This window comes from Hordeum vulgare, chromosome 2H (assembly GCF_904849725.1).
Source record: "Hordeum vulgare subsp. vulgare chromosome 2H, MorexV3_pseudomolecules_assembly, whole genome shotgun sequence".
Classification (NCBI taxonomy): domain Eukaryota; kingdom Viridiplantae; phylum Streptophyta; class Magnoliopsida; order Poales; family Poaceae; genus Hordeum; species Hordeum vulgare.
The window spans coordinates 155,686,352-155,697,257 of record NC_058519.1 but is presented as its reverse complement, the minus strand read 5'-3'; the positions used below and the strand labels follow the sequence as shown (position 1 = coordinate 155,697,257).

Sequence of the window (10,906 nt, the reverse complement as noted above, 5' to 3'; positions counted from 1 at the left end):
CGTGGTAGCCTTTGGATATGCCGAGATACATACGAGTATATATGTGGAGAAGCAAGTAAGTAGTGGCGCCTCTCTTGCGGGAAACTAGCCAAAAACTTGAATGCGTACAACATATAGAACGACCCGAAACCGATCCGGGGTACTTTTATACAGGTGGCGGAGCAGTTGCATCTACTAGCATCCATGCATGCATGACACAGCGCCTTTTGTGACTTGTGAGTATATATGGTGACGGCTCTTGGTTAATCGTTTGTCCTTTCTTTTGGTTCCAAAATTGGGCTGTCATTTTGTCAGGGAGCTCTTTGTTTCCTTCGTCACTTCTTTCGGTAGCTGGCGTGTAAAGTGCTTCTCACGCTCCCCCGTCGTTTTCACATTCAAGTGATGAGCTGGGGCATCTGAAACTGAAAGAGGCTATACCTCAAACGGACGGACACCTCATTTATTCGTGTCCGCGACAGTCGGGCTGGCGCCGGTCATCCAACAGTAGCCCTTCAAAATCCCTAATTATATATCCATGTAAACTGTCTAGCATTTGATCCAACACATGACGTGCAACACCAGCGTGGAAATAATGCCCAACCCGACGGTCGAGGGAACCAGAAAAGAACAGCACACGCCGGCCACACCCTCCCTCTCGCATAAGTGAACTTCAAACTGAATATTGATTCCGCCTTCTATCTGCAGGATGTGAAGAGAGTCGCAGGAGAGGTTACCAGAGATGAACTGGGAGCTTTATAGCGGCTAGTCCCATGTCAAGCGATCCCAGACTTGTGCGTGGACGAGAGACCCCTGGATTTTATCGTCCCAATTGGTGATGCAACCATATTTGGTGTGGCTAGGTGACCTTTAGAGCATTTTCAACAACCGCGCTCCGCGTTAAAAAAAGACGATTTTTTACATGTGTGTAGTCGTTCCGGCCGTTCTAAAGAAGACGTAAGAAAATGTACGCGGCATAAATGATTCAACGTGCAGGGCGAAGCGGTATCACGCGTCCGCTCCCGCGCGCTGGACAGCGATGACTCGCGCGCGACTTCCACCCACCACTAGATCCAGGCACTGGCGCCGCCACCCGTGCCACCCCATTTGCTCTGGCGACCCTACGGCGCTTCCCCGACCTATCCCCACGCCGCCGCTACTTTCTCCGTCTTCCTCTACCTGTCGTCGCTACTTCCTCCGTCTTCCTCTACCTGCCGTCGCCCCTTGCACGCGCCATTCCTCTGACGAACAGCGTTCGACCGTCTACTGACGCTCGGCGTCCACAAGGTGTTCGACAAAACGCTTGTAAGGTATGTATTGCTTCAACTTCACCTTTTTTTTACATGAATTTGATAGACGTTTTTTTATAGTTTTTTAGACTGGTTTAATTCAATATTGTAAATGAGTTTGGACCTTGCAATGATCCTCGCTATGCACATCAACAAAAAGCTGAAGCACGGTGGTTCGGTTATGAGTCGCCATCATGTATGTCAAGCGCTCAGCAGTCGGAATTGTGCAAGTGTTTGGTCCACGGTATTTGAGATCTTTCAATGTTGAAGACGTCCCAAGGCTATTGAAGATGAACAAAACTCGCGGGTCCAGGTATGCTTGGCTCAATAAATTGCATGCATTGAAGTTGGAAGGCATGTCATGTGTAATTCCAGGCCAGAAAAAGGGTTCCATTATAATCCTTGAAGCGGTGGCCGATCAGGAGACATGGATTTGACATGTTTTTTGGAATGCCTAGATCTTTGAATAACATCAACGTTGTTAATCGGTCACCACTAACGAATAAGATTGCAAATGGTGAACTGCCACCGGTGGAGTTTGTAGCAAATGACCATACATACAACTATGGCTACTATGCATCTACCCAAAGTGGCAAACATTTGTGAAGCCGTTGAAAAAACCGGAAGGTAAGAAAAAATCTAGATTTCCACAATGCTCAGGCGGCGGCTCGAAAAGATGTGGAAAGAGTTTTGAGGATTTTGCAAGCCCAATTTGCTATTGTGAGAGGACCGGCTAGATTTTAGGATTAAAAGATCCTTTGGTATATCATGTACGCTTGTATGATCATGCATAATATGATAATCGAGAATGAGCGTGACCTAGATTTAGAGACTCTCAATATGAGCTCTTGGAACATCCCATGCAGTTGCGGCGGAGTGCTGCGAAGGTGGCCTGATTTGTTGCCTCCTATCATACCATTCGACATGTCCGAACGCATAATGATCTGATCGAGGAATGATGAACATGAAATGACCGACAAAACAAATGATGATTTGCATGTTTGATATTGTACATTTGATGTTGTAGTGTCAAACTATTTATTGTATTTGAAGATAAACTATTTGTCAAAAATTCAACTGTTTATTGCTGATTTTTTATGTGTTTGATTTTAATTGATTTTTTTATTTGAAGTGTCATGTGTTGTTTGTGTTGGGCACACATGCCGTTCTTCTGCAACTCCTACTAAAGCGGCTCGCGCCCACGGCGGTTGCGCGGCTGTTGGAGATGCTATCACATTACAACCGTAGCAGAGACTCTACTTCTGACTTGTACTCAGCTGGTTGCTAGCTACATCCTCTGATTCATGATATAAACAGGTTTAGAATGTATGCCAGTCGAACACTTTCAGGTCTAATCGTCGGTATAGAAACGAACATCAACATGTACAACTTCAAACTAATATGTATGGAATATATTCAGCCTAGCCAAAAGTGAGAACATTTGTCCCACACATTATTTTCTTTAGGAAAAATACAAGTTGAATGTAAATAAGACACGAAACAAAGTTGTCCTATAGCTTCATCTGACCAGCACCACCTTTGAATGAACCATATAAAGGTCTCGACCTCCTGAAGCTGAATATATCAGTTATTCGATGCGAATGCGGTGGTGGAACATCATGAACAATCTTTTCGTACTCAGAGGCATGGAGACCACCATAGATTTGTATGCTAAGGATCTTCTTTTCTGGTGCGCCGACCTTGACATAATTATCAAAGAACTCTATCAACTCTTCCTTCTTAAGCTCCCCCAGTGCAGCAACCTGCAATTGCAGAAATCCAAGCACTCAAAAACGACAACCCAAAACTGAAAACGACTGCCTTTTCCTCAAAAAGGAAAACAACACTCGCAAGCAAAACGCATTAAACAAAGGAAGAAGTCTACATGACCCCCTGAATGCTAAACCCAGGTAACCAGCCACCTAATGTTTGTAAAAACAGTTACAAATACCCTTATTCCACTATATTCTAGGTTGCTTCACAGGGTGGTTTTGCACGCATGGTGTGACAGGTGGGCACAACATGCTGTTCTCTCCTTTTGCTTGTTCAATTCTTCCTCACTGATACCGTGACACGGCAAGCAGCCACAGCCCATTGTTCAGATCCACGCAAAGACAAAGCTGTGCACATCGATGGAGCAGCTGCAACCCACCCCCAAAGCCAGCAGACCACCCAGTGACAGCAAAATCCCTAATCTGACAGCAGAAGGTGCGGATGATGGAGATTGAGTGTGGTGGGTGATCAGTAACTTGATTGCCCACTCTAGTTCCATGAGAAGGATCTGACTGCTTCACTTCCTGTCCAAAAAAGGCCATCTGCCTGTGCTGGCTAAAATGCTGGATGCAGCCGATCTCCCTATCTGCCCTTCTCTGGGCATACGGACTGCACGGTCATTTTTGCCTTACCTACCTTGTACCCAGGGGCGGATCCAGCCCAACGGGCCTCCCCCGGCCCCCTTTGTACACTGTACCATTTTGGGCCTCAAGATACAATATTTCGCTACAGTGTTACAAAGCCTGGGGCCTAGATCCGCCACTGCTTGTACCCGTGCTCATGCGGTCTTAAAGCTCCCTACACAATGTCACCTCCATGTCCCTTCATCTCTCATCTCTACGACCAGTGCGCCACACCATGTCTCTATGTATGCCACCTCCATGTCCCCTTCATCTCTCATCTCTACGACCAGTGCACCACACCACCTCCATGACCATTCTGACTCACATAGGGTCATTTCCGTTTTCACCATCATCAAAAACTTGCAAACCTGGGCAGGGCACTGAGGGAGGGAGGGAGTCGGTGGAGGGATGTAGATTAAGTAAACTACTCCCTCAGATCCAAAATAAGTGTCGTGGTTTTAGTTTGAAACCACGACACTTACTATTTTGGATCGGAAGGAGTAATTAAAAATAGGCAACTAAAATGACATGTGGTCCTCTCTCATGTCAGCTCAAAATCAATTTGAACTAAAACCACGTCATTTATTCTGGATCGGAGGGAGTAATTAAAAATTGGCAACTACAATGACATGTGGACCTCTCTCATGTCAGATCCAAATCAATCTGAACTAAAACCACAAACTTATTTTGGATCGGAGGGAGTAATTAAAAATAGGCAACTACAATGACACGTGGGCCTTGTTAGAATACTATATATATAGCCATGTAACCTCTCGTACTTCCCATTGTATAAGGGATTTTCTACATATCCACACCTGTACATGTATATATAATGGCCTATGGCCTCCTCAAAATACAAGCTGCATATTTCCTAACATGGTATTAGAGCCTTAGGGTTTTTTTTCGCACGCGCAACTCGTGCTCTCGATCCAATCCTCCGTCTACGTGGTCGCCACCTATCCTCTGTGAACGGCACCCCTCTCCGGTGTTCATCCTGTTACAGTATATGTGGATTGCACTAACCCTTTCCATCAGTTTGGACTATCAGTTTGGACTTTTGATTGTGTTGGCTAGTGCATAAAGCTTAACATGGTATCAGAGCTAAAGTCTTGAGTTCAAGTCCTGGCTTTCGTAATTTATTTAAAAAAATTGCTGGTAGTCCCCCTTTGTGTCCACGTAGAGACCTCTGACTTGTAGAGACCTCTGACTTGTCTTCCCCGTCACACGTGAGAAGAGGTGTTTCAATATATGTGGATTGCACTAACCCTTTCCATCAGTTCGGACTTTTTGTTGCATTGGCTAGTCGCCGGCTGCAGCTCCAACTCCCGCCCGAGCCGCTGGCTGCAGCTCCCTCCCCAAGTCAACCCTGCTGCCAGATCTCCTCTCATCGCCCGTCGCCGGATCCTGCTGCCATCCTCACCACCTGCAGTCGTCCCCATCGGATCTTGTCGTCGTCCTAGCCGGATCCCACGAGAGTTGTAGTCCTTGCTGCATACCACACGCGTCTTCCCTTGGCGCTTGGTGCTTGTCTGCATACGGCCCCGTCTTCACCACCGGCCTTTGCAGACGATACTGGTCATGCTACATCGCCACACTTGGCGGCTTGGTGGTGGCCGCTTCTCTCCAGGTGCCACTACGTCGCCTACTTCAGTTGTGTACTTCACCGAGGAGGAGATTGCGCGACTTCGCGCCCTGCTGGTTGCCTCCGATTCTCTGCCGTCGGGTGCATCTACATCAACATCTTCAGTTGCACCCCTGACTAAGCAGGAGATTGTGCGATTTCGATGCCTGCTAGCTTCATCTTCTGGTTCTTCATCGACAGTTTCTGTTGGTTCTGCTACGGACTCTTCTGGCATTGTGAGACCACCTTCTACACAAGCAGGTACATCTCCATGGATTCTTGATACTGGAGCATCTTTCATATGACTCATGACTCATCCACTCTGTCATCTACTCGACCCCTCGAGTCTCCTGTTCATGTTCTTATTGCTGATGGTACCTCTCTCCCGGTTACTGGCTGAGGCACTCTTAGCACTTCATCTTTTCATGTTCCTGATGTTGCTCATGTTCCTCGGCTTACCATGCAACTCATTTCTGGTGGTCAGATTGTCGACTCTCGTTGCAGGGTCATTCTCGATTTGACTCATGTTTCGTTCTAGACCGTCACACTGGTGCTCTTCTTGGTGCTGGCCCCCGACGTCGTGACTCCCAGGGTCTGTGGGAGCTTGACTAGCTTCACGTTCCATTTGTTGCCACCCCTGCCAGTCTCTCCACCTCTGTTGCCCTGTCTACCAGCTCTTTTCAGCTGGTGGCATCATCGTCTGGGTCACTTATGTGGCTCTCGTCTCTCATCCTGGTAGACAGGTTCGACGTGGTCTTCTTGGATCTCTCTCTGGCGGTGTGTCTTTAGACTGTCAGGGTTGTCGGCTTGGTAAACAGGTTCAGTTACCTTTATCCTCATAGCGAGACTGTGTCTCAGCGTCCTTTTGACCTTGTTCACTCTGATGTTTGGGGTCCAGCTCCCTTTGCCTCGAAGGGAGGCCATCGCTACTATATTCTCTTTATAGATGATTTCTCTCGACACACGTGGGTATATTTCATTTCTCGTAGTGAGGTCTTATCTATTTATAAGCGTTTTGCTGCCATGGTTCACACTCAGTTTCCTACGCATATTCGTGTGTTCCGTGCTGACTCTGCTGGAGAGTATATCTCCAAGATGTTACGTGGATTTCTCGTTGAGCATGGTACTCTTGCTTAGTTCTCTTGTCCTGGTGCTCATGCTCAGAATGGCGTGGCTAAGCGCAAGCATCTTCATCTTCTTAAGACGGCTTGTGTGATGATGATCGCTACCTCTCTTCCGCCTCACTTTTGGGCTCAGGCTGTAACCACTTCCACCTATCTCATGAACCTTTAGCCGTCCACTGTTTTGCAGGGTGGCGTTCCTTTCGAGCGTCTTTTTGACCGTTCCCCCGTTTACTCAACGCTTCGTTTGTTTGGTTGTGTTTGTTATGTTCTTCTTGCCCCTCGTGAACGCACCAAACTATCCGCTCACTCAATTGAGTGTGTCTTCTTAGGTTATAGCCATGAGCATAAGGGATATCGTTGTTGGGATCCCGTCGGTCGTCGGATGCGTATTTCTCGCGATGTGACTTTCAATGAGTCTCGTCCCTTCTACCCGCGTCCATCTTCCCAGACCTTTGCAGTGGAGGATATATCTTTCCTCACTTTTCCTGGCACACCTATCACTCTCGTTAAGCCCTTGCCAATTCGTCCTACTGTCCCCGCTTCTCCAACTATTACAGATTCGACGCCATCATCTCCCATTGTTTCCACACCTCACTTATCACACGATTCTGCACCTTCATCCCAATGTCTTCTCCGTGACCCTCGCCTATTCCGGAGATTCCTCCTCGTATTCTCCCGTCTTTTCCTCAGTATTATAGTCGTCGTTCACGTAATGTGGATGCGTCTACTGATGTGTCGTCCTCCTCGTCTCAGCCTACTTATGGCTTGCGTCCTCGTCCGCTTCCGTCTATTGATCGCCTTGGTTTTTCCACCGCTGGTGCTGCTGTTCTTGAGCCGACCTTTTATCGTCAAGCTATTGTTCATCTTCAATGGCAGTTTGCAATGGCAGAGGAGATTGCTGCTCTTGAACGCACCGGTACATGGGATCTTGTTTCTCTTCCTCCAGGTGTTCGTCCCATCACTTGTAAGTGGGTCTACAAGGTTAAGACTCGCTCCAATGGTTCTCTTGACCGTTACAAAGCTCGTCTTGTGGCTCATGGCTTTCAGCTGGAGCATGGTCATGATTACGACGAGACTTTTGCTCCTGTGGCTCATATAACCACTATTCATACACTTCTTGTCGTGGCCTCTGCACGCCACTAGTCTGTATCTCAGCTTGATTTTAAGAATGCCTTTCTTAATGGTGAGCTACGTGAGGTCTACATGCAGCCACCACCTGGGTATTCTGTTCCTGATGGCATGGTATGTCGTCTTCGTCGCTCTCTCTATGGCCTTAAGCAAGCCCCTCACACCTGGTTTGAGCGTTTTGCCTCTGCGGTGATTGTCGCTAGTTATTCAACGAGTGCTCATGATCCAGCGTTGTTTGTCCACCTTTCACCTCGTGGACAGACTCTTCTTCTCTATGTCGATGACATGATCATCACTGGCGACAATCCTGAGTATATTGCCTTTGTAAAGGCCCGTCTTAGTGAGCAGTTTCTTATGTCTGATCTTGGACCTCTTCGCTACTTTCTTGGGATTGAAGTCTCTTCTACCTTTGATGGATTTTTTATATCCCAGGAAAAGTATATACATGATCTCCTTGCTCGTGCTGCTCTTACTGATGAGCGCACCGTTGAGACTCCCATGGAGCTTAATGTTCACCTCCGTGATACTGATGGTGACCCCTTGCCTGATCCGACGCGTTATCGTCATCTTGTTGGGAGTCTTGTCTATCTAGTTGTCACTCGTCCGGATATTCTTATCCGGTTCATATTCCCAGTCAAATTGTCTCTGCTCCCACTTCGGTTCACTATAGTCACCTCCTTCGTGTTCTCCGATATCTCCAGGGCACAATCTCTCATCGTCTATTCTTTCCTCACTCCAGTTCTTTACAGCTTCAGGCCTATTCGGATGCTACGTGGGCTAGTGATCCCTCGGATCACCGTTCACTTTCTACTTACTGTGTTTTTCTTGGTAGTTATCTCGTTGCCTGGAAGACGAAGAAACAGACTGCAGTTTCCCGTTCGAGTGCACAAGCTGAGTTGCGAGCTATGGCTTTTTTGACGGCTGGGGTGACTTGGTTACGACGGTTACTTCAGGATTTTGGTGTTTCTGTCACTACACCTACTCTGCTATTATCTGACACTACAGGCGCTATTAGCATTGCGCGCGATCCTATGAAGCATGAGCTCACCAAGCATATTGGTGTTGATGCTTCCTATGTGCGCGCTGGTGTGCAGGATCTGGTTATTGTTCTTCAGTATGTGCCTTTCGAGTTACAGTTGGCGGATTTTCTGAAGAAGGCCCAGACTAGAACGCAGCATGGCTTCTATCTCTCCAAACATGTATATATACTGGCCTATGGCCTCCTGGAAATACAAGTTGCATATTTCCTAACAGGCCTCTCTCATGTCAGCTCCAAATCAGAGAGCTTTGTCACATTCTACATACTCCCTCCGTCAAGACATACTTGTCGTAGGAATGGATGTATCTAGATGTATTTTAGTTCTAGATACATCCATTTGTATCCATCTTTGTGACAAGTTATTCCGGGCGGAGGGGGTATGCAATACTGCCTCCCAACCATAGTGGGGGGTTGTAACAGTTTTCAATACTTCATAGGGCTGGTTACCTGGTCTCTTAATTCGGAGGGTTATTTTGGCGTCATTAAACAGCAGGGTTCAAGTAGAACTTTCCCTCAACAACTAAGACATACCTCTGCTTCCTTTCTATCAAATTTCAGTGTTCCTTGAGAAATCTCCCCCCAAAAGAATGCTGATTCCTCCCTTATGTTCTTGTATTTCTCCCGTTTCATGTCAATGACAGCATTGACATTACTCTGCAAGTTGAGCCATACGTTGTTTAATATGAATGTTTAGACCAATCTAAGAAAGTTACAGCATGCTGTCAATGAATACTAGTTCCAGGGTTCATCTAACCTTGAATTCTGCATCAGGCATTTCGTGTAGTGTGACTTCAAACATCTTGAGGAAAGCTTCAACCCTGGCATCCAGATTGGATGGATCCTGTCAACCAAATTTATTAGCACAGGAGAATAGCTATGTGAATGGAATTGTGATGGAAAATATAAGTACCTTCACGGTTGACTGGATTATAAATTGCAACCCACGGACTCCTGAATCATTTCTGGGTAAATAGAATCACATGGTCAGCTATAATATAGTAACATTTTATACAAACCCAAAGACAAGAACATAGTAGTACATTATTACCCAATTATAAGAATATAATCAAAACAAGGGCACCATACCTCTGTCTAAGCAGTGCTATGTACCCAAGCTGCTCAACCGAACGTAATTGGTGAAAAGCCGGTTGCTTAGCAACAACAGCAAGCAACTCAAGTAGGACATTTTGTTTGAGATCGTCCTGATGAATCTGCAGGGAGGGAAACATTGTTATAGCATTTGTAGTTTGCCTTGTGTTGCATCTATCTTTTCACAGAAATACTACAAATTTGAGGTGCTGCAAAGAAGCCTATCTATACTACTATTAAACAAGCAAACATATTCTTTCTTAAGTGTACCCCGTCTAACCTGTACACAAAAGAAAACAGCAATTAAAGCCTTACGATTAGTACCATCCATTTAGATCTGACCGTTAATTTAACAACTAACCCTCGCTAGAGTACGTTTAGCAATTTGATGGAGCGGATGAAAACTCTGCCATCTGCCTCTCGACTAAAACCAATCGACACCACACGTCAACGGCCTAACAGCACTCGGCATCCTTAACCCGAATTATCGCCTCCTCCTGCTCCCACGTCACCCGCCGCTGTCCAGCAGCTGGCAACCGGCAACCGGCGCGCTCCCACGTCAACGCCAATGGGCCGCCGCAGGACCGCCGTCGGCCGCGTCCATCTTTCATCCACGTCCATCTCCTCATCCGCCGCTTCAACGAGCATGAACAAACGGAGAGGGGGCAGATCCGGCCGGAGCCGTGCATGTGCCAGGGCGATGATGGCCCGCGATGCCATTGTGGTATGGACGAGGCGGCGGCCAGGAGCAGTGGTCGCAGGCCTTCTTCGGCTGCCCGCGTGATTAGGCCCACGCCGTCCTCGACAGGCGCCTTCAGCACGCACTCGGACAGTACAATGATGGGAAACACGTTGATCCGATCTTCTCCTAACGATTTCCTACAGCAAGTTGTCTGAAGCAACACAAAAAGACAGATCGTTGGCTGCCATGAACTATTCCGGCTGGATGCGCAGTAGCCAACGCACACATGAAACACTTTGAGGTACGTGCATATCTATATTGCAACAATTTAGGACCTAATGAAAGTAGGATGGACATGAAAACATGTCGTGTTTAATTCCAACAGGCGATGGTGTGCTAGCCGATGGAGATAATTTTTTCGTTCACCGTTCATCACATCTTTCAGACTTCCCACTGCTTATTCAGGTGAAGCACTGTTTCTACGTTTCTTCTCTTTTTAGCTAAGCCATCAAGATAGTTTGCAGTTCAATGTTGTGATGACATTTTGATGCTATTCTTCCCA

At 46.9% G+C, this 10,906-nt stretch overlaps 1 protein-coding gene across 1 annotated transcript in view; it reads right to left on the bottom strand.

Annotated features, from left to right (window-relative positions):
• Positions 1-2,629: 2,629 nt before the first annotated feature.
• Positions 2,630-10,906, bottom strand: part of LOC123425635 (insulin-degrading enzyme-like 1, peroxisomal) — a 29,246-nt gene continuing 20,969 nt past the window's right edge. Inside the window, exons 22-26 of the mRNA XM_045109332.1 lie at positions 9,660-9,784; positions 9,484-9,535; positions 9,328-9,414; positions 9,105-9,227; positions 2,630-3,028 (exon numbers count right to left, since the gene is read on the bottom strand). Of these exons, the coding sequence (XP_044965267.1) occupies positions 2,777-3,028; positions 9,105-9,227; positions 9,328-9,414; positions 9,484-9,535; positions 9,660-9,784 (639 nt within the window). The 3' untranslated portion in view covers positions 2,630-2,776. The remainder of the gene's footprint in view (positions 3,029-9,104; positions 9,228-9,327; positions 9,415-9,483; positions 9,536-9,659; positions 9,785-10,906) is intronic.